We start from the raw sequence: 22,216 nt of genomic DNA, 5'->3' as shown, positions 1-22,216 counted from the left end.
CAGAGCAAGCAAGTGATGGAATTAGGCCAGCACCCAGATTTCCCACTCTGTCCTGTATCTTCTTTTCACAATCCCAAAGATCCTTGGTTAGGAATCCATGAAATTCAGAATGTTCCAAAATTTTTTTTGAGACTTGATGTAGTATTCTAAAGTATAATCAAGGCTAGTGATATTTTTTTCCCTTTTAAAATTTATTGGAAAAACATGTCCGTAATAAAAACTAAATACATTTCTGTGACTGGTCTTGCTGTGACATAATCCTTGCCTTTAATAAATGGTACGCCATACCAAGCATTGTGCATGCCCCAACTGCAATGGCAGAAATCCCTCACCACAATCTCCCCGAGGCCACGCTTCCCATGGCTTGCCCCCCGGCAGTGACCGAGCAGGCAAGGACTGGAAGCCAGGGCTATCTTGGGAGACGAGGGAGTCCTCTGATGGGCAACTTCGAATTGAGCTCCCCCACCCCCCTTGTCTCTGCTGCAACTTTCTTAGAATTGCACCACAGTCTAAGACTTTTCCTGCCCGACCTTCCTTCCTCCCTCTAGCCTCTATCCGGGTCTCACTGGCGCCATCTTCTGCCAGCTCTTCCAGCTTCCTCCAGCTCCTTACCCATCTTCCCTCCCAAGTCTTTTCCCCAATAAATCTATCCCACATTTAATCCCCTCTTGACATTTGCTTCCAGGAAAAGCTGAACTAACACATCACTAACACAACAAGAATTCCTACAAGCTTCATGAACTCTTCCCCAATGCAGAAATGCATTGTTTCAACAAATATTTCTTCACTTTCATCTTAATGCATTCTCCAACCACGTACTGAATTGCATTTAAGATATTTGATCATTTTACTGTGTCTTGCAACTAGTCTTACAGTTTCAGTGACTGTGGTACTCAATGCATACTGTCTATTCAAAATAGGGGTACATTTTTTATCATGTTTTAAAGAAGATTTTATTTATTTATGTTAGAGGAAGAGACACAGCACGAGCACGGGGCGGCGGGCGGGGGGGGGCTAAGGGAGAGGGAGAAGCAGACTCCCCGCTGAGCAGGGAGCCCTACTCTGAGCTCCATCCCAGGACCCTGAGATCATGACCTGAGCCGAAGGCAGTGGATTAACCGACTGAGCCACCCAGGCGCCCCCATTTTTAATCATTTCTTATAGCAGTTAATTTGTGACACCTGTTGTTTTGTGAGAGCCTGGGATGTCTCCTTTAATCTGAAGGTCGTGACCTCCTGGTAGTGTGCTAATATATTCTTACTTTATGAGTGTTCTATGGGAAATGAGCTTGTGAAGAACTGGCCCAAACCCATCTGGAACACGTATACCTTCTCAGTTCCTGACACCGCTCAGGGCAATGGGCTTTAGCTTCTGCTGGCTGAGGGCAGCAGCACTGCCATAATCCACAGGGAGCAAGCCTTCCAGAATCTGTGTCTGCCCATCTGGTGCCGAAAAGAGGACCCTCAGTCATGTCGGCCACCTTGTGTTGACCTCTTCGGTTTTCTTTGATGTGTTAAGAATCTAGAGGTGATAATACCGTTGGATGCCTTGGGGGTTTTGATTGAGATGAGGAGTTGTGTTTTATTGGTTTTTTATGTTTGTTTTTGTTTAAGTAGGCTTCACACCCAGTGTGGGGCTTGAACTTACGACCCTGAGATCAAGAGTCACATGCTCTGCTGACTGAGCCAGCCAGGCGCCAAGCAGAATATTTTTGAGTTAACTCAAAAGTGTTTTGTGTTTGTTTTTTGTTTTTAGAGAGAGAGTTCCCAAGTAGGGGGAGGGACAGGGAGGGAGAGAGAATCTCAAGCAGGTTTCATGCCCAGTGTGAGCCCAACATGGGGCTCAATCTCACAACCCTGAGATCATGACCTGAGCTGAAATCAAGAGTCAGACGCTTAACCGACTGAGCCATCCAAGTGCCCCTCAAAAGATTTTTACTGTGAATGGTGTCTTTACATTTCTCTCATATATTTTCCAAGGTGTTTTCACAAATTGCTCATTTAGTTATTAAAAAGACTGTGATTCTTAGAGTACAGGCTCTGGAGTTAGGCCTGGGTTCAAACTCTAGTTTGTTATGTAACCTTGGGCCAATCATTTAAAATCTCTGCAACTTATTTGCTTTTCTATGGAACAGAGATGCTGTCTCTTGTGGCAGGAAGTGAAGTCATGTACATTAGTAGTGGGCGGGCCAGGGGCTGCCTCAACAAGGCCTCACAGGCTAAACCAGGGGGTCTGGGAAGCCACTGAAACATTGAGTTGTTGTGACACAGTTGGCCTCCTCTGACATGGACGGGCAGAGGTGAAGCTCCCTGCTCTGTACTCCCTCAACACTTTCTCTGTCTCTTAAAGCTCTTCATCAGTACCCCTTATTGTGGTCTTTTCTACCCAGATGGGGAGATTTGGGGCGGCCAGACGGTGTGGAGTCCACTGAGGTCCAGACACCGAGGGCTGACATGAATCCAGGAAGCCGTGGTGTACAAGGACTGCCCCCAGGCGGGTGAGATGGCCAAGACACTGAGCAACAGCCACTGGGTGTGATAGGCCAGCAAGCCCACCTGTCAGAGCTGAAGGAGCTGCTACCATGAGGGGCCCTGATATATGGGAGAGCAGGCGGTGCCCTGTTGGCTCCCCTTTGTTGACAGAGGGGGACCTGGGAATGAGAGGGATATTCTTCCCATTACTGACAACACAGCATGGCTTTGGTATGGTAGGCATGACTTGTCGGCTTAGTGCTTGGGGAGCCCCAGGAGACAGTGTCCTTGGCTTCCCATGGAGACAACGGGTAGCATCCCTCAGGTGGCATGTTTGCGAGTCCACAAGGCCATCCCCAAAACTTCCCGGAAATAATCCCCCTAACAGTTTCCATTCCTCCAGCCTTTGATCGGGCAAGGGGCTGGGTTAGGCACTTTGCATGCACTGCCTGTTACAATCTCCGTAACAACGCCAAGACTTGGATCTGTTACGGGTCCTATGTTGTAGATAGGAAACCGACGCTAAGGCATGCCGTGCAAGCTAGAGTGGCAGAGATGTGATCTGAACACAGTCTGGTTGACCCTAATAGCCTTGGGCTATTAGCCAAAATATTGAATTACCTACGTACCCTGAGGAGAAATAACTGAGAGAGGGTTCAAGGTTGGGTTGCAGTGCCTTGCTCACCTCACTGGGCTGTTGTGAGATTAACGGGCTGTGAGGGGCATGAAAGCATTTGTAAGGGGTCAAGTCCTAGAAGGGATTAGTGTGTCCCTTGAAAGAAGAGCAAGAGATGCAGGAACCCAGAAGAGCTAAGCTGTCTCCTGCCTCCAAGCCTCTGCCTAGAACTCTCCCTCCTCTTTGCCGGCTTCACTTATTCGTTCAACATAAATTGATTGAGATCCACACCAGAAGGAAGGAAAAAAAAAGATGCCTCAAATCTTGACCCTGGGCCGTGAGCAGACACTGTTGCAAAAATGGCTGACCTCTTCACTTTTGCCTTCCAAATTTTACCCAAATGTATGTAGAGCGGAATCATATTCATATCCCCAGAGTCCTAGCTGCAAGGGAGTCTGGGAAATGTAGTTTTTTTTTTTCATGTTCTACCTGTGTCCACCCGCGCAGTACAGGAAGGCACGCTAGGAGGAAGCAAAGGCTGTAGATCCCAAGCCGCCATTTCCACCACCATTTCTGCCAGTGCAGAGTCTGTGCATTGGATTATTCTGTCCAGGGCCTGCTCTTGCTCACATACGCTTAGACTGGTGGTGTGGGGATGCTGACGTGTAGGTTTTCATGGAGACTTCATTGAGGACTCCTTTCTTGGACCTGCAATTCCCATAGGAGGCATTTATGGGAAACTCCAAGAAGACATCCCAATGTCAGGAAAATAAGAATATACTCATTTTTTCTCTTTTTCTTGACAGCTTTAAGATATAATACATACATTTTGCAATTCATCCATTGAAAGTGTGCAATTCAGTGGTTTTTAGTGTATTCACAGAGTTGTGCAACCACCACGATCTATTTTACATGTCACTGAATGTAGACACTCCCCATTTGCCCCCAAAGCCCCCTGCCCTAGGCAACCACTAATCTACTTTCTGTTTCCATAGATTTGCTTGTTCTGGACATTTCACGTAAGTGGAATTGCATGCCAGCTTTGTGACTGGCTTCTTTCTTCCATTTAACATAACGTTTTCAGTGTTCATGTTGTAGCATGTGTAAATACTTCATTCCTTTTTATGGATGAAGAATCTCCCGTTGTATGAATATACCACATTTTGTTTATCTGTTCATCAATTCATGGGTGTTTGGGTTGTTTTCACTTCTTAGTTTTATAACTAATGCTGCTATGAAAATTTGTGTATATGTTTTTGTATGGACATATGTTTTCAATTCTCTTAGGTGTATACATCTAAGTAGAACTGCTGGGTCATATGGTAACTCTCTGTTTAACTTTATGAAAAACACCAAACTGTTTTCCACAGTGGCTGCACCATTCCCACCAGCAATGTAGAAGGATTCTGATTTCTCCACATTGAGCCAACATTTGTCTTTTCTTATAAATTATGTATCATATATATAATTTTAATTTATTTTTTGTTTTTTAAAGATAGATTTATTTATTTATTTATTTATTTATTTATTTATTTATTGACAGAGAAAGAGAGCATAAGCAGGGGGAGTGGCAGAGGGAGAGGGAGAAGTAGGCTCCCCACTGAGCAGGGAGCCTGACTCGGGGCTCGATCCCAGGACCCTGGGATCATGACCTGAGCCAAAGGCAGATGCTTAACCGACTGAGCCACCCAGGTGCCCTTATTTATTTATTTCAGAGAGAGAGCACGAATGAGAGGGGCAGAGGGAGAGGGAGAGAGAATTTCAAGCAGACTCTCCACTGAGCACAGATCCTGATGCAGGGTTTGATCTCACAACCCCCAGATCACAATCTGGGCTGCAACCAAGAATCAGATGCTCAACTGACTGTGCCACCCAGGAGCCTATATATATATATATATATTTTTTTTTTTTTTAAGTAATCTCTATACCCAGTGTGGGGCTTGAACTCACAGCCTACTGACTGAGCCAGCCAGGGTCCTCTTATTTTATATATATATATATATATATTTTTTTTTTTTTTGGTTGTTGTTGTTTGTTTGTTTTTTGTTTTTTTTAATTACAACCATTCTGGGGCACCTGGGTGGCTCGGTCAGTTAAGCCTCTGACTCCTGATTTTGGCTCAGGTCATGATCCCAGGGTTGTGAGATCCAGCCCCAGCATCGGGCCCCCATGCTGGGTGTGGAGCCTGCTTGGGATTCTCTCTCTCTCCGCCCCTCTCCCTCTTTTAAAAAAAAAAAGGAGGGGGAGGCCCCTGGGTGGTGCAGTCAGTTAAGCATCAGACTCTTGGTTTTGGCTGGGATCGTGGTCTCCGGGTCATGTGAGCAAGCCCTGCGTCAGGCTTCATGCTAAGTGTAGGGTTTGCTTGACATTCTCTCTCCCTCGCCCTCTGCCCCTCCCGCTCATGCTCTCTCTCTCTCAAATAAATAAATCTTTAAGAAAATTTACAACCATCCTAGTGGGAGTGAAACAGTATTCATAGGGTTTTTTTTTTTTTAAAGATTTTATTTATTTATGTGACAGAGAGACAGCCAGCGAGAGAGGGAACACAGCAGGGGGAGAGGGAGAGGAAGAAGCAGGCTCATAGCGGAAGAGCCTGATGTGGGACTCGATCCCAGATCGCCAGGATCACGCCCTGAGCCGAAGGCAGACGCTTTAACGACTGCGCTACCCAGGCGCCCCTCATAGGGGTTTTGATCTGCTTTTCCCTAATGATGTATGACATTGAACATTTCTTTACATGCTTACTGGCCATTGGTATAACTTCTTTGGAGAAATGTCTGCATGAATATTTTTGCCCATTTTAGTTGGGTTCTTTGTCCTTTTCTTACTGAGTTATAAGAGTTATTGATGTATTCTGGATACAAATTCATTATCAGATATATGATTTGAAAATATTTCTTTCCATTCTGTGGGTTGTCTTTTCACATCTTTAAACACAATAAAATTCTGGGCGCCTGGGTGGTTCAGCCGGTTAAGCACCTGCCTTCAGCTCAGGTCATCACCCCAGGTCCTGGATCAAGTCCCCCATCGAGCTCTTTGCTCAGCAGGGAGGCTGCTCCTCCCTCTCCCTCTGCCTGCTGCTCCCTCTACATGTGCTCTCTCTCTCTCTGGCAAATAAATAAATAAAACCTTAAAAAAATTAACACAACAAAATTCACATCACATAAAATTAACCATTTAAAGTGAACAATTCACTGGCATTTAGCCCATTCATAATGTACAACCACCAGTTGTATCTAGTTCCAAAACATTTCCCTAACTCCAAAGTAAAATCTCTTACCTGTTAAGCACTTTCTCTCCATTCCCTCTTCTCCCTAGCCTCTGTCAAGGACCAGTCTGCCCTCTCTATGGATTTATCTGTTCTAGACATTCATATAATTGGAATCGTATAACATGTGACCTTTTGTGTCTGATTTCTTTCACCTAGCATAGTATTTTGGAGATGTATTTATGTAACATGTATCAGTACTTCATTCCTTTTTAATACCTGAATAATATGCCACTGCATATATATATACAACCACGTCTTTATCCATTCATCTGTTGATGGACATCTGAACTCGTGATTTTTTGCTACTGGAAATAGCAGGTAAACTAGACTTTATAAAATTAAAACCTTTTGTGCTTCAAAGGATTCCACCAAGAAAGGAAAGAGTAGCTATAATTAAAAATAAAAGTAAAAAAAGTGTTGGCAAAGTTGTAGAGGAATTGGAATCTTCAGACGTTGTTGGGGGGAATGCAAAAATGGTGCAGCTGCTGTGGAAAGCAGTTCACTGTTTCTCAAACAGTTAAACAAGTTACCATATGACCTGGCCGTTCCCCTTCTCGGCCTATACCCCAAAGAACTGAAAACAGGTGTTCAAACAAGCACCTGTATACACATGTTCACCAGAGCATTAAGCTGGTTGTAATTTAAAAAAAATATGTAATAAGGGGAACCTGGCTGGCTCAGTCCATAGAGCACCTGGTTTCTCTACATCGTTGCCAGCCCTTGTCTTTTATCATATCTGCACATCCACTTTAGAAAAAGTAACGTCTATACCCAATGTGGGGCTCAAACTCACAGACCTGAGATCAAGAGTCAGATGAGGATATTAGTAATTCTTAGCGTAGAAGATTTTTTTCTTTTTACCTTGAAAGATTTTGAGGAAGTTGAATGAAACGATTGTCAAGAGGTTTAGCACATAGGAGTCCCTTAGTAAATGCACCCCTTGCTTTTTCCTGGCTGCACAGGACTTTGTCGCATGGATGCACAGCATGGGCAGCGTTCCTCTGGTAGTGGACGTGCAGGTGGACTTCAGTTTCCCATTTCCTACAAGGGTGCAAAGGATGCCCATGTGCACGGTAGGTAGCGTTGCATAGTGGTTAAAAGTGTATCAACCCTACTGGATTTGAATCCAGAGTGTGTGACCTTTTTTGGCCTCCTATCCTCTTGGAATGGTTGAAATGAGAGGATGGATGGGATGACCTCACATGTCGTTTGAAGACATCTCTTAATTTTGTCCTCCGGATTGGAAGGTCACAGGTGGGTGCAGGCGAAGATGCAAGAGTCTTGAGGGAGCTGGGTGAAATCTGCAGATGTGAAAGCTGGTGCACTCTATCTCAGGATCTCCCCACCCTAGGGTGTGAAGCCAAAACGAACTCATCGCATTTGACAGACTGTCCAGGAAGATGAGATAAGTGGGTGTCAGGCAGGGGGAAGGAGGTGTCAACCGCAGAGCAGAGTGAGGTGAGAGCATGGAACTCCCCACCCTTAACCCTGTCCAGAGTCACATCCCACACAGCTGCTTAGCCCTCTGAACCAATGGCAGTCCCTGATCCCCTCCTGACCTGGATTCCTTACCTGCTGTCCTTCAAAAGTATCTATGCAACAGAGCTCCAGGACCCACGCACAGGGCGAGCTGGAAGCTCATCTGGCTGGCCTCAAGGTTGGAGGTGGCCATGGTTGTGGATTGGAGAAGCTTTTGAGGTTTTCAAAGAGGAAGTAGGGCATTTGCCTGTGGTTCCATTGTTTCTCCCTCTTACTGCATGAGCCAGCTCGACACCTGTTCTACTAACAATAAGTCCTGAGAGTTGCATCCCACTTTCTATTTCAGCAGCACCCAGCCAGCCTTCTGGTAACTGCGCTGAGGATTTCCAGGGTCTAGGTCATGCTCGCATGGGCTATATTCCCAGCAACTCATCCACCGCCTGAGACATAGTTCTCATAGTCCTGAAGGGAATCCAGACTCTCCTGTACCACTTGTGGCTCTTTTTACCTCTTCAAGCTGCCCCTGTAGTAATTCTCCCTTGAGCTCCCCTTCCTCTCTGGGACACGGCAGCTCCAACTTGGGTCATGTGATCTTGAGTCAGTCACTTTCTTTCTCTGAGTTTCAGTTTTCTTGCCTGTAAAACAGAATAAAAGCATTCATCTTGGAGGGTCATTGTACTGACTGAGTTAAGCAAAACGCGTCAAGGTGCTTTGCAGGGTTCCTGGCCCATGGTGAGCGCCCAAATGCCAAAGGCTATAATTACTGTGGGGTGTGGACTGGCGTGGGGGCAGGGCAGTGCCGGGTGAGTGCAGTGGTCTCCAACTAGGGGCTAAAGAATAACACAGAATGTAGTTAATCTTGCCAAGTGGGATGCTCAGTTCTGGTCTTCCAAAGTGAGCCAGGAACATTCATCACAACTTTAACACTATTCGGAAGCTGACTTGCAGATACTTGCCTAACTAGGCGAAGACTGATGTACAATATTAACATTAACCCACATTTGTCAAGTGCTTGCTTTGGGCCAGCCACTGTTCTAAGGGCTTTACATGAATTAACTTGAGGAATTCTCAGAAGAACGCTGTGAAGAAAGTACTCTTTTTTTTTTTTAAGATTTTATTTATTTATTTGATAGAGAGAGACAGCCAGCGAGAGAGGGAACACAAGCAGAGGGAGTGGGAGAGGAAGAAGCAGGCTCCTAGCGGAGGAGCCTGATGTGGGGCTCTGATCCCGGAACGCCGGGATCACGCCCTGAGCCGAAGGCAGACGCCTAACGACTGCGCCACCCAGGCGCCCCTGAAGAAAGTACTCTTATTATCCTCATTTGACAGTTGAGGAAAGAGGCACAGAGAGGTTAAGTGACTTGCCATAAGGTCACAGAGCCGGGATTAAGTCCAGCGGAGCTAATATTCTTAGTCACTCCGCATATTACTTCCATATGGAGGTCTTTTCCAGGCTTGTGTGGAGCAGGGAAACAGTGGGAGTCCGCAATGCAGGAATGCAGTTTGCCCAGCCCTGCAGAGGAACACTATGCAGTCGGGAAAAAGCAGGAGGCCCCAGTAGACTGTTGGATGGAGAGAACTGTACAACAGTATATGTACCGTATAAATCCATGGTGCATAAAAATGAAATTACAAAGTTCACTTACCTGTTTGTAGGTTTACACATAAATGTCTGGAAGCATAAACCCAAACAATTCACCTTGGCTTCGGGGAAACTGTGAAGGAGGGGAACTTCCATTTTTGTCTTTTTATTCTCTGCTGTTTGAAATGTTTACCATTAGTGCGTTTTATTTTGTCATTAACAGAAAGAGGAAGAAAGTGAGTGTGCATGAGCCGGGAGCCTGACGACCTCTGTCCAGCCCTCCAGCTCTTGTCAGAGTTCTCTCTGGTGTCTCCCACTGACTCCGGAAGGCCCTGCACCCTATTTCCCCTCCACAAGCACTTCCCAAATTCCCTCTGCTCCCTGAGGACTTGGCCTGGCCTGCGTCTCTTATCTGGGTCCAGGCATCTACACGGGCTCCCCAGCTATGAGGCTGTGGTCCTCTGCCTGTGCCACCCACCCCAGGGATGTCAGATGTGGGGACATCACAGTTGGGCTAATGACATCATAGTGGGTCCGGAGGCTGACAGGACAGAAGACCTAGCAGGGCCCAGGAGATGGGAGCAAGGAAGGGGTTGGCAGGTAGAGGCTGTTTTGGGCAGGAACTTGAGGGACTGTGCCCTCAGCCCACCTCCCAGGACATTCCTTTCAGGGACTGGAGATTCAGAAATCTCCAAGGCCGCTTCTAATCAAGAGGTTGTCCAGACGTTTTTGAGAGTTGGGAGCAGAGTATGATGCCAGAAGGGGGTGGAGTTGGCAGGTGGAAGATGGAAGCCAACCATGTGTGTGACTCTTCCTCGGGCGATGAGACTGGGGCCTTCTGTGGGTGCCCCCCTGTGATTCCAGGAAGGCGGTAGGGGAGGCAGTCTTGTGGCCTTGGAGGCGGGGGGACCCTAGTTTTTGGTGCATGGAGTTTCGGTGGATCGAGACTGCAAGGGGTGCTGTGGGAGGAGGTCCTCCGCTAATCTGGGAAAGGCAGGAAGCTGTGTGAACAGGTAACTAACCACTCGGACCCTTGACTGTTCCGGACTGAGCCCTGCTGCCTCATCTTCTGTTCTGTGCGTATATTATGCAGGATTCTCGGTTTAAGCTGTAGAAACCATTTCAGGCGGATTTAGGAAAAGTAAGTCCATTTAAAAGTTGTTGGGGAAACACACAGAATGTCTGGAAAGGCTGCAGAGGCAGGCCTGCAGAACAGGCTGGATCAGGGCAAGCTGGGAGGTCCAGGACCACACGTCTCCGGAGCAGCCCTGAGAAGATTCTGCCGCCTCCTCCGAACCGCTTTCTCTCCTCTGCGGCCCCGGAAGCCGAAGTGGCACCAGGTACAGAGTGGAGTCTCCACTGACCTCTACTTCAGGGCCACTGAGCTCTGATCCCGTCTGGATAGGGCCGTCCAAGTGGCCTGGTCCATGTCCTGTGTCTGCAACATGTGCTGGGACAGGGAGGTTAGAATTCAGTGTGTGGCCATGTTGGCTTTTATTATTATTTTTTTAAGATTTTACGTCTTATTTTGGCTTTTAGAGTGGGAGCTGCCTTCTGCCTCCCTCCAGACTCGTGTGGGGGAAAAGCTCCACAGGCTGGGCCTCCAGAAGACCCAACAGATGTCTGCAGGGGAGACAAAAATGAGTAGACAGTGGTCCCTGTCCTTGAGACTCTCCCAGACACGCAGGAGTAAGTTATGCGGGAAGATAATTATGACAGGAAGTGATGGAGGCCATAGTGGAGGTGGTCAGCGGCCAGGGGCTGGGCTGGCAGAGAAACACGGATACCATGCCCCCGGCCCACGGCAGAGGGTCCAAGATGATCCTGTGTGTTCCAGGCCACCTAGAGAGAACGGCCGGGTGGAGTTTGATGACTGGTTGGGGCTGTGTCACACTGGGCCAGACACTGTGTGATACAGACACACCGACTGGGCAGAATTTGAGTCTCCAGAAACAAGCACCTTTTCTTGCTCACAGAAATAATGAAGTTGCTTGGCCTAAAAAGCTGCTTCCTGGCTAATGGAGCTTCTCTTTTGATATCTCGTCATGCCCTACCAGCATTTGGCAATGTCCTTGAATTGTCCCTGTTGGGGCCTCAGTGCAGCGTCTGGATTAGAGAAAGGGTTTCTCGGGATAAGCAGACCAGAGTTGGGACAAGAACGAGACAAGCGTATTTACTGCCTGCTGGGCTTCCGCTCTGTGAGACCAGATTTCTCTGCTTCATCCTATGTCCTCTGCGTTGCCTGCTCTGTGTGTGTCTGTGCCCGTTCCTGTCCCTGCATCACCGTCACCGTCTTCGCCGTCATCATCACGGCCTGCCTCTCTTGGCTGGGCCCCCATCTCCAGAGGGACCCCAGCTGCAGCCTTTCAGCCCCGCTCTGTCCCTCTTGGACTCAACCTTCTGGGTTCTCTGAGAACCAGACGTAGCAACCCCCACCCACTCCACCTCCACACACTGACATTCCAGCAGCGCCGCTTCATGGTGGCCCAAATCAGCATCTTGTCCTGTGCAGTTGCCACAGGTGGGTAAGGGCTGGTGGCGGCTCCTTCTGTTCAGGTCTTGCAGGGCCCCTTGCCTCCCCACCTACCCCCTTCTTCCTATTTGTGGCAACTTCAAATGTAACACCTTCCTGTCATCTCTCACACTCACTGGGGCCCCAGCCGCAGTGGCTGCCCTCCTGCCCACCTCCTCGCAGCCCCCAGAGGGAACCTGCACAGAGCCAGGTGACGAGCCTCGTGCAGGAGAAGAGCCTCTGCTGGGCAGGGTTGGGCGGAGTCGGGGAAGAGAAAAAGGAGACCGGGTTTTGGAAGGCTGAGGTACTCGAGTGAATGTGCTAGGGTCCCAGGGGCGCTTGAGAAGGGGAGACGTGTGGCTATTGAGGAGAACGGGAAGGAACTTTGGGGCACTTGCTGAGGTGAGGTGGTCCCTGTGCTGTGTGGCCTTCAGGGAAGGAAGATGGAGAAGCGGGGTGCTAACTGAGTGGACAGCAGGGGAATCAGGGCATCTTCCTGTCAGGCCAGTCAGGGGACCCAGAGGGTTCTTGGCCTAGTCTGTCAGACAGTTCCTGGTGAGGGAGCTGAGCCTGGGCAGTCTGGGTGGCAGGACCCTAGGGCTTCCTCAGCTGCCCAGAAAGGCTGTGTGGATGATCGAGGGTGCAGGGGTACCCCTTGGTGGGGAGGCTGTGGTTGGTAGAGTCATGGAGGCAGAAGTCCCTCCCAGCATGGAACAGAGCAGCTTCTCAATTCTTGGTGTCCTCCAGGAAATCTGGAATGTTCCTTCAGGTCTCTGAGTTCACTTAGAAATAACCTCCATGAGGACATTCCTCTCTCTCCTCTTCCCTAGGGATGAGGATAAGGCCAGCTCTGCTCCTTACCCCTGATTTTCTCCATTCAGTCCTCTTCCAGCACCTACCAAGAGAGAGCATCACTGGCTTCTAAATGTCAGTACTGAGTCCTTACACAACAGCCTGTCCAACCCTCGTGTTTTGCAGATAGGGAAACTGAGTCCAGGAGGGGCAGTGACTGGCTCCCGGTCACCAGGTCACATGATGGTTTGGTGGAAGGGCCAGCTCTAGAAGCCAGGCTCCTCTTTGGAGGTCCTTCACTGCTCACCAGTGACTGACCTGTCTTCCCAGGTAGTAGGGGCATGAAGGGGTTATCTGTTCCAGACTTCCATTGTTGCCACGTGGCTAAGCCTCTGGGGAGGACAGGGGGCTCCCCGTCCTCCAGCCTGGACTTCCAGCTCTGCCGAGGCGACCAGGTAAGGAGGGAATCCCAGCCCCATCTTTGAGGTCAGCCTGATTATGGAAGGGAGAGGATGTCAGGATGAAATGGGGGAAAATCTGTAGGGAGGAGATTCCCATTGTCCCCTGGGCCTGAGCATCCCTACCCCACCCTGCACATCGTGGGGATGTGCCCTTGAGGTGCCAGAGGCCCTCTCCCATGCCCCAGGGGCCAGACACTTCCTTTGGGGCATCAGAAGGGATAGAGCCTGCACCTGCAGGACGCTTGGCTGTATGACCATGGCCTGGGCCTTAGGGGGAGGGGATCCCAGGGCCATCTTGGGGGGCTTACAGTCTTTGATGAGTACTTTCTCCGAGTTCATCTTGGCTCCATTCAAAATAGTGTTGATGGTCTGAGACACAGTGGGGCCAGGGAGGTCAGGAACGGAGGCTAGGAGAGAGAACAGGGGTAGGTGAAGGGTTCTGGAGGGTAGGAGGAGGGCAATAATGGGATGGGCATGAAAGTCCCCGAGGAAAGAAATTTTCAGCTGAGGGATGGGGAAGCCATTTAGTAGCAGACGTGGTAGAGGGAGGCTCTTAGCTTCTCTTCTCCTTTTGGAAACCAGACTGGAGCTGGGACCATCCCGGGGATACAGGTACCCTAGCCCCCCACCCCCAAGCCCCTTGCCTCCTGCCCTCCAGGTCTTCTCAGCTTGCAGGCCGCTCTCTGACACAGTGGATATCGGGGGCTTGTCCTGCGCCAGCTGGCTGCGCCCCTTGCCACTGGCACCAGCCAGGTCTGCCTTGCTGACCTGTCCCCAGGGCCTGGACCTATACCTGTGCACCCTGCAGCCGACACCACTGAGCACAGCCCCGCCGAGTCTCAGAAGCGACGTCTCCAGCACAAGTAAGTCCAGGGTGGACTGCTGCACCTGGATGGAGGTGGGAGGCGGGAGAGGACTCTTAGATTCCAGGACAGGAAAGGGAGGGGTCCCAGGGTCCCCGGACAGAGCCTCAGGCACTCTTTACCTCCACATTTTGGTTTGGACTTCTGGCCTTGGTGGGGGAGTGTTGGGGGGCGGGGGTGGTTTCAGGGGGTGGACAGGGGCTTTCTCGGGCAGGGAGATCTGGAGAACGTGTAGCCAAAGTCCCGGGGATTGAGGGGGGCGCTTTGTCTGCCTAGAATGTGTGAGCTAGAGAGGTCCTTATTATAAGAGTGGAGCACTGACTGGGAGCCCTCGGAGGGTGGGGTCCTGGTTCTGCCCTTTCTGGCTCTGGGACCTCAGCCACATCACTGAGGCCAGGTTCTTCTTCCATGAGAGCGGGATCTCACGCTACGCCTGTTCTAAGCTGTTGCATGGTAGTGCACTGCTTCATTGCACACTTGGGACCTCCTGACGCCGGGAACTATGCGGCCATGGCCCTCATTTCCTCTGCCCAGAGCAGAGAGAGAAGCCGTTCAGTGAGGCTGGCCGAGTGCATAAATGAGGATTGAAGCAGACAATCTACTCCGTGGCATGTTTTCTTTTTAGTATTTCACTTTCTGTCCTCCTAGCTTATCCCCCCTCCCTGGCTGTCCCTTCTCCGTCTCCCTTGCTAGCTCTTGTCTCCTTACCTCCTAAACATCCCCGGGGCTCCGGAACTCGGTCCAGAGCCTTCTTCCCTCCCCAGCCCCGCTTCAGTCTCCTCTCTCCTCTTCTTGCCTGCCTTCTTGTCTTGGAGAGCAGCGCGTTTGACAGGACCTCCTGCAGCCAGGGACACCCGCTGTGCTTGCGCTGTTGGCGGACCTACCGAGCCTTTTCAGCGGAGCTCACGGGAGTGAGGAGCTGAATGTTTATTGAACTTATTTTAATGAACTGAAATGGGATCACATGTGTCAAGTGACTGCCAGTTTTGAACACAGCAGCTCTCGCTCACCCTTAGGTGGTCTCATCAGGCAGGGCCCCTCGCACCCAAATGTATGTCTTCAGCTTGGAGCTCTCCTTGAAACTCCAAACCAACTAACTAACTAACTAACTAACTAACTAACTAACTAACTAACGCAACTGCAAACCAATTCATCCAGCTGCCTACTTGACTTTTCCACCTGGTTGTCTAATAAGCTTCTCGAATCATTTTCTCTCCCTAAGAGTGTGGAGCACTGCACAGACACTAGGCACTTCTGTCCGCAAGGGCAGATCAGGGAGGCCCAGAGAGGGAAATGCCTGCCCCCCATCGTCCAACAGGCTTGCAGGCTAGAGGGCCCCCCACACCCCTCGCCAAGCTAGCTAGCAGGCCTGGTTGGATGGAGAGCAGAACTTTCCCCCAGGCTGCAGGGCCCTGACCATCTTTCTTTTCCTGCTCAGAGCACCAGCCACCAGGGCTGCAGGCCGGCTCCACGGATGATGAGAAACTCACAGCCAAGTACCCTGCGAGCAGGGACAAGAGGGGAAGCCAGCAGGAAAGAGCTGGCGAGGGGGCCCTCTGCCCATCCTTCTCTCCTCGCAGCGGCTCTTCCCCACCCCCCTGGCAGAACAGAAAGAGCCCCAGCCCCTTGGCTGTCTGCTCCTGCCTGCTGCCTGCTCCCATCTCCAAAGAACTCCCATTCTGCCTCCACCCCTTCTACCCTGTGTATCCAGTTCTGCCTCCATCTCACCTGCTCACCTATGGGGCCCCACCTTCTGTCCAGGGTCCCCCCCTCTTCGTGCTGCCCCCAGGCCCCTCCTGCCCCACCATGGCTATGCCCAGCTTGCTGACGAGTGTCAGTGAGCCTGGGCACCCCACTGCCCAGAGGGAGACCCTGTATCCTTCCCCAGGGGCCTCCCAAGCCTCTGGCCAAAGCCAATCTTCCCAGGCCCGGAATCGAGGTCCTGGAGCAGCCAGGACCTACTCCCCAGGGCTAAAGAGTGCGGGCAGGGCGGCTCCATCAAGGCGGGCGCCAGTGGGCTCCCAGCGGGGCACCACGGCTCTGCCTTACCCGCTGAAGAAAGAGAATGGCAAAATCCTGTACGAGTGCAACGTGTGCGGCAAGAACTTCGGGCAGCTCTCCAACCTCAAGGTACCTGCCCCCCGGGCTCCGTGGCTCCCCTCAGCATCCGCCCATGACCCCCTCCTGCCCTGCTTCCAGAATCAAGGACCTTAAAGCTGGAGCAACTCCTGGGCAGCCCCTAGGCTGTGATCTGGGATGGCTCACTTGGCCCCTCACTGTCATGTTTGCAGAGAGGAGACGCAGGACAAAATGGCCTCACCAAAGTCCTCTCCACCCTAAGAGACTGTCTGTGAGAGCATCTCCTTCCAGTCAAAAATGGGGAAACTGAGGGAAGGGTTTGCCCAAGGTCACTTTGATTGCATGGTCACGTTAGGCCTTGATATTAGCCTCTCAGTGTCTAGTGCAAAGCTCTTTCCTGAACAACCATCTTTCTGGATCCCCAGTTAAGCCTCCTCTTGCTTATTTGTTTGAAGGTCCAGTGGGAGAGTGGGTAGATTTTAGTGAGTCTAGGTCACAGGCGTGACAATCAGCCTTTTCGACGCGGGACGCTACAAAGCAGCGTGTTGCCGCTCGGCCATCATCCGCAAGACCCCGGCCCGTGTCTGTGTGTCAGCCAAGTTGGGGATCTCTGCACGTGTAGGCAACACCGAAGTTGAGAAGTTATGGCTGTTGAGGAACGACCCTTCGGGGTCCTCCAGGGTGTGAATTCTTAAACTTTAATGAGATTTAAACCTGGAGAGCCAGGAAACATGCAGATTTCTAGGTCCCAGTCCCAGAGATTTTGATTCAGTGGGTCTGGGGCAGGGCCTGAGAATCGGCATTTTCCACATGCTCCCAGGTGGTGCTGAGGCTGCTGGTCTGTGGACCACACTTTTTTTTTTTAAAAGATTATTTATTTTAGGGGGTGTCTGGGTGGTTCAGTTGGTGAAGTGTCTGCCTTCCGCTCAGGTCATGATCCCAGGGTCCTGCGATCAAGCCCGGCATCAGGCTCCCTGCTCACGGGGGGATCCTGCTTCTCCCTCTTCCTCTGCCTCTTCCCTCTGCCTGTGCTCTCTTTCTCTCTCAAATAAATTAATTAATTAAGAAAAAGATTATTTATTTGAGAGAGAGAGAGTGAGAGAGAAAGCAGGGGGAAGGGGCAGAGGGAGAGGGAGAAAGAGTCCCAGCAGACTCCACCATAAGCATGGAGCCCAATGCGGGCTCGATTTCATGACCCTGAGATCATGACCTGGGCCGAAGCCAAGAGTTGGTCATTTAACCGACTGAGCCAGCCAGGCGCCCCTGGACCACCCTTTGAGCAGCACTGCTCAGGATATATATACGTGGGCCATCCCTTAGCTAGCCTTCTGACCACTGTCACCTCCCCTCCCACAGGGCACCAGAAAGACTGAGGGTATTCTGGAGAATGGAAGAGAGGCCCTGAGGGCAGTGATGGAGTAGCAAGGGGACTGAGAAACCTTGATGCGAAATAAGGGTCCTGGGGGAACATGGGGAGAGATTTAGACAGGATCCCAGGCCCTGCTGGAGGGTTCCGGGCAGTTGGCAACCTTTCTCCCACACCTGGCTCAGGTCCATCTGCGCGTGCACAGTGGGGAACGCCCGTTCCAGTGTGCCCTGTGCCAGAAGAGCTTCACCCAGTTCGCCCACCTGCAGAAGCACCACGTGGTGCATACTGGGGAGCGGCCCCATGAATGCCTGGTGAGACCCTCCTTCCCCTCCCCTGTACTCCTGCAGGCTGGTGAGTAGTTCCAGGCCCCTGGAGGGATGGCACCCGTAGCCTTCATTCCCCAGTGCTCCTGAACAAGTGGATACAGGACTGGAGGCAAGGGTGGAGGCGGGGAGGGAGGTGAAAATGACCCCTGTCAGCCTGGAAGGGCCAGAATGTGAGACTGGAGGTGTCTCCCTAGGCCTGGAGTGAGGAATAGAGATGTATGTCTACAGGAGGAGAATAATAAAGCTGGGGAGTCCTGGGGAGTGGATACCTGTAACCTACTTCCCAGGCTTGCTGGATAAGTAAAAGTCCTCGTGTGTGCGAAGTACGCAAACACTACAGATAACGTCAGCTCGATGTAGGCTCCTTCTCCCTTTGAGTCTTGCTACATTCCTCAGGAAGTCAGAACAGCAGGAATTCTTTCCCCAATTTACAGAGGCAAACTTGAAAGAAGCATCATGGTTCTAAGTCTGGGCTACTTGGGTTCAAATCCCAGCTCTCCCTCCAACGGGTGTGACCTTTGGCGAGTGGCTCTCCTCCTCTGAGCCTCTGCTTTCTCACTGTCATAGAGAAGTTATGCTAGGACTTAGTCATGCTTCCCCAGGGTCCTGGGGAAGACTCTATGAGACCAATTCCTGGCATGTGGCAGCTCCCTGTAAATGTTCATTACACCCACGAAAGCTGTAGGCCCCGCTTAAGGGTCCTATGTGATGATCTCATTCAGTCCATCATACCTATGAGGCTAAGTATTAATAGTCACATGTTACCAATAAGGAGAACAAGGCTCAGACAGGAGATGTCACCTATGCAAGGTCATCCAGGGAGTAGGAACCAGGACACTAACCCAGGTCTGCCTGGCTCCAATGTGCCAGACGCTGTGGGTCCCAGCGAGAAATCATGGGAAAAGCTTCCAGGCTGGCGTTACAGGGAGGTGGTGGTGGTGTGTGTTGGGGGGGGGGCGGTGTCCGGGGTGGGGAAGGGGAGCAGAGTCCCAAGCCAGCCAGGTGGGCAGAGCTGACACCAGTGCCCATTCCCACCAGATGTGCCACAAGCGCTTCAGCAACTCCAGCAACCTCAAGACTCACGTGCGCCTGCACTCGGGGGCCCGGCCCTTCCGGTGCAGTGTCTGTCCACGGCGCTTCGCCCGGCACATTCACCCGAAGCTGCACCACAGCCTGCACGGCCCACGGCCTTGCGGCCTAGCTCACACCCACCTGCCCTTGACGTCTCTTGCCTGCCTTGCCCAATGGCACCAGGAAGCCCTAGATCTCGTGGCACTGCCATCAGAGAGGCAGACGGGCTGGGATTTGGAAAAGGTCAAGGTGTCCTTGGTCTCTGGGGAAAAGTCTGGGCAGCCAGTCTGAGCCCTGGTGCTAGGGCTGCCTTGGGGAGGGGGCAGGAGCAGAGCAATTAAAGGATTTTCTCTACGGCAAGTTGAGCCCTCCGGAACTTCAACGTAGCGGGGGAAGCCACCGTGTATCTGTCAGACTTCACACCTTACCTGGAAGCAGGTCAGGGAACACAGCCAGGGAGAGCCTATGATGCCCGCTCATGGGGTGGGTGCTTGCAGCCATCCACATCCGGCTGGATTTGGGTCCTGCTGCCTGTCTGGGACCTGGGCCTCCAATCTCAGCTTGCCAATGGATAGCCCAGCCTTCCAGGACTCTGCATGGTGCAGACTGTGCTGCCAAGCACTGGCCACATCGCTCTCTTTCCTGAACAGATGTTCCAGCACCTGCCTGGGTGTATGTCTGCTGCTTCCCATCACCTTCCTGTCTCACAGTTCCTGGGAAGCCAGTGTGCCTCCTTCGCTGGTACTCCCTGCCATGGTCAGGTGGGGTGTGCATGCCAGGATCTGAGGGCCTCTCCCCCCGCACCCGTAAGGGTGGAGGGGCAGGAACACAAGGAGGTCAATGTCCATTCATGACCCAGAAACACGAGGTCGTCCCGTGTGCCAGGACCACTCATCACAGAGGGCAAAGGGCTAAGGCGGTATGAGTCCAGGGAAGGCGTACAGACCCTACAAGGAGTATGAGGGAAGAACTGGCAAAGAGAACCTGAGGAACTAGGACCCTCCTAGTGACCTCTCTCCCTGCAGTCCCAGAGGATCCTCTCAGATGTGCAAGGTGTTCTGCACCCCCCGGAGTCGGGACTAGGGAGTTAGCATCAGGTGGGAAAGGGCACTGGCTGGGAAGCAGGAGACCCAGGTTACATTATTAAATAATAATAGCTGGCCAACGTCCAGCAGGGGGCTCCGTTCGCGCCCCCGTGGCTTTGAGAGCTCTTCCCCGCCCCGCCTCCCCCCCCCCCCCACCGGGGACCGGGCGAGCTTCGCGCTGTTTGTAGGCTCTCCAGGAGCGCGCGACAGAACGCTCAGGAGGAGCCCACCGCGTCCGGGCAACGGCGGGGTCGCCTTTGGTCTCCCCCGCCCAGGAATCAACGTCCGGGTTTAAAGCCCACCCCGTCACCCCTTTGGCCCTGCGCCAGAGGCCAACCACTCGGGCGAGGCCCCACCCATTCGACAAGACCGTGCCCCCTCCAGTCTTGACCCCGCCCCTACGTTCTAGCCCCTCCTCCTCGGGGGGAGAGACCCCCTCGTTCAGCCCCGCCTCCGGGTCCCCGCTCGCCCGGGGTTCCTCTTTCCCGCCCACCTCGTGCAAGGCCAGCTTGGCGGCGGCCGGCACCCGGTGTGCCCCTGGCGCCTCCCGAGGCCTAAAGAAGCAGCGCGGAGAGCAAGGCGAGAGCGGGGAGAAGTGGGGCTCAGGCGGAGCGCCCCTGCAGAGCGCACCCCATGTCCTGGGGCGAGGGCAGCCTCTGGGTCAGTCCCCCGCCCGCAAGGGGCGGGCGGGGCCGCTGTTTGTTCAAGGGGGCGGGCCGGAGAAGGCGTTGCTCTGTCGAGGAGCGGATCCGGGTGGCCCCCGCGGCCACGGAGCGCTGCGGTGCCCGAGAGCCCGGGGCCTTGCCCTTGCCATGGCCGAGCGGCGCGGGGGTCTGGGGGCGCGCCTGGCCCGCGGCTTGGCCAGGCTAGGGCTCCGGAGGGAGCGCCGGGGGAAGCGGACCCCGGAGGAGGCCAGAGCTCGGGATAGGTGAGGGGGATGGAGGAGGGCTGCAGGGGCGCCCCTGGGCTCTAGGTGTGTGTGTGTGCGCGCGCGTGTGTTAGAGGGTAGTGGGTGTTCAAATAAGCGTGTATGAGTGTCTGAGAGCATAAAAATGTACGTGTCCGTGTACTACGATTTTGGGTCTATGAATGTGAACATGGTCTTTAGAAATTACCTGCGCTCTTTTGAAACTTCAGAACTTTTCTAATTCCCGAAGTCAGGTGGCGGCCCGTGGACTATGATTTCCTCTCGGGAGACAATTAGACAATTTAAAGGCAAACGTAGGGGCTCCTCCTGCCCCTGTGGACTTTGTCACATCACAGGCCAGTTTCCCTCTGGTCTAAATTCCCTTTGTCTTGAGCACGACAGGCACCTGCGTTGCTTAGACCTCACCGCATCTGCCCTTAGATGTCAGGATGATCTCCCCTTTCATCCCCGATTATAATAACAATAAACCTTTATTTGCCACTTGCTTCGTGCCTCACCTGGATTATCTCATTTAATCCTCGCAGCAGCTCTGTGAGGCAGGTAGTTCGTGTGATTCAGGTATGGAAACGGCGGTTCAGAGAGGTGAAGTCACTGGCCCAGTCACACAGCTGGGAAGTGGTGGGGCTGGGTTACGAGCTTAGGCAGTCTGACTCCAGAGCCCGTATCCTGAAGCGCTGGGCTGCTCTGTGGCCTGGAGAGATTTCAAGACGGCAAGCCAGGGGGCCAGAGCTCCGTCCTAACCCTACGTGCCACCGGCCTGGTCACCTTGAACAAATTGCTTCCTCTCTCAGCCCATTCCCTGGTAGCTACTGTCTAAGTGGAAGTTCGGCTCTGGGCGGCAAAGCTGAATGGCTGCGAGGGGGATAGTGAAGAGGACCCCGGTGGCTCACAGGCCCGGTATCTGAAAAGAGCATGGAATGTGCTCGGAGGCATAGGATGTTGTGTATCTATGTAGTTACCAGGCAATTTGTTCTGATCTTATCATGACACAGCTGTCTTTAGCAGCCAGGGGAGGGGTGGGGTACCTGAGGACCGGGCGCAGAGGGAGAGGAGGGGTTTGTACTTCTCTCTCACGCCAGAGAGAGAGGGGAGGGGAGGGCCTAGCCGCCCTGGAAAGCCTGGAAGCCTGGGTGCCCCAGGGGGTACCCACACCCTGCCACTGCCCTGCCCACCCCCACCTGGAAGACACGCCCTCTCCCATTACCGGGTCTGGCAGGAACCTGCCCTATAGGCCCAGGTGGCCCTGCCCCTCCCTTTCCTCACTCCAGAGGAGGCAGGGTTGGCAAGCCGGTGAGTCAGGGGTTGGGAGGA

The 22,216-nt window shown here is 52.4% G+C and overlaps 1 protein-coding gene across 2 annotated transcripts; it reads left to right on the top strand.

The window, feature by feature from the left end:
• The first annotated feature begins 12,082 nt into the window (after nucleotides 1-12,082).
• ZNF683 (zinc finger protein 683) lies at nucleotides 12,083-19,252 on the top strand. Of its 2 annotated transcripts, XM_048222050.2 has the most exons (5): nucleotides 12,083-13,178; nucleotides 13,843-14,047; nucleotides 15,486-16,177; nucleotides 17,678-17,806; nucleotides 18,860-19,252. In XM_048222050.2, exons 1-5 carry the CDS (start codon nucleotides 13,065-13,067, stop codon nucleotides 19,181-19,183), a joined length of 1,464 nt encoding a protein of 487 aa, XP_048078007.2. In that variant the 5' UTR covers nucleotides 12,083-13,064; the 3' UTR covers nucleotides 19,184-19,252. The 2 variants fall into 2 exon arrangements, with proteins under 2 accessions (XP_048078007.2, XP_026372748.4); XM_026516963.4 differs by having other exon boundaries at nucleotides 12,083-14,047.
• The last annotated feature ends 2,964 nt before the right edge of the window (nucleotides 19,253-22,216 follow it).

This window comes from Ursus arctos, unplaced genomic scaffold, assembly GCF_023065955.2.
Source record: "Ursus arctos isolate Adak ecotype North America unplaced genomic scaffold, UrsArc2.0 scaffold_32, whole genome shotgun sequence".
NCBI classification, from domain to species: domain Eukaryota; kingdom Metazoa; phylum Chordata; class Mammalia; order Carnivora; family Ursidae; genus Ursus; species Ursus arctos.
This window is presented reverse-complemented; position numbering and strand designations above follow the sequence as displayed.

Bases quoted from the DNA above. Each gene is read 5' to 3' on its own strand.
- ZNF683 (XM_026516963.4), top strand. From the start codon at position 13,696: ATGGGGAAGCCATTTAGTAGCAGACGTGGTAGAGGGAGGCTCTTAGCT. The intron at 16,178-17,677 runs GTACCTGCCCCC...CACCTGGCTCAG, and splicing joins GGCAGCTCTCCAACCTCAAG to GTCCATCTGCGCGTGCACAG. The intron at 17,807-18,859 runs GTGAGACCCTCC...CATTCCCACCAG, and splicing joins AGCGGCCCCATGAATGCCTG to ATGTGCCACAAGCGCTTCAG.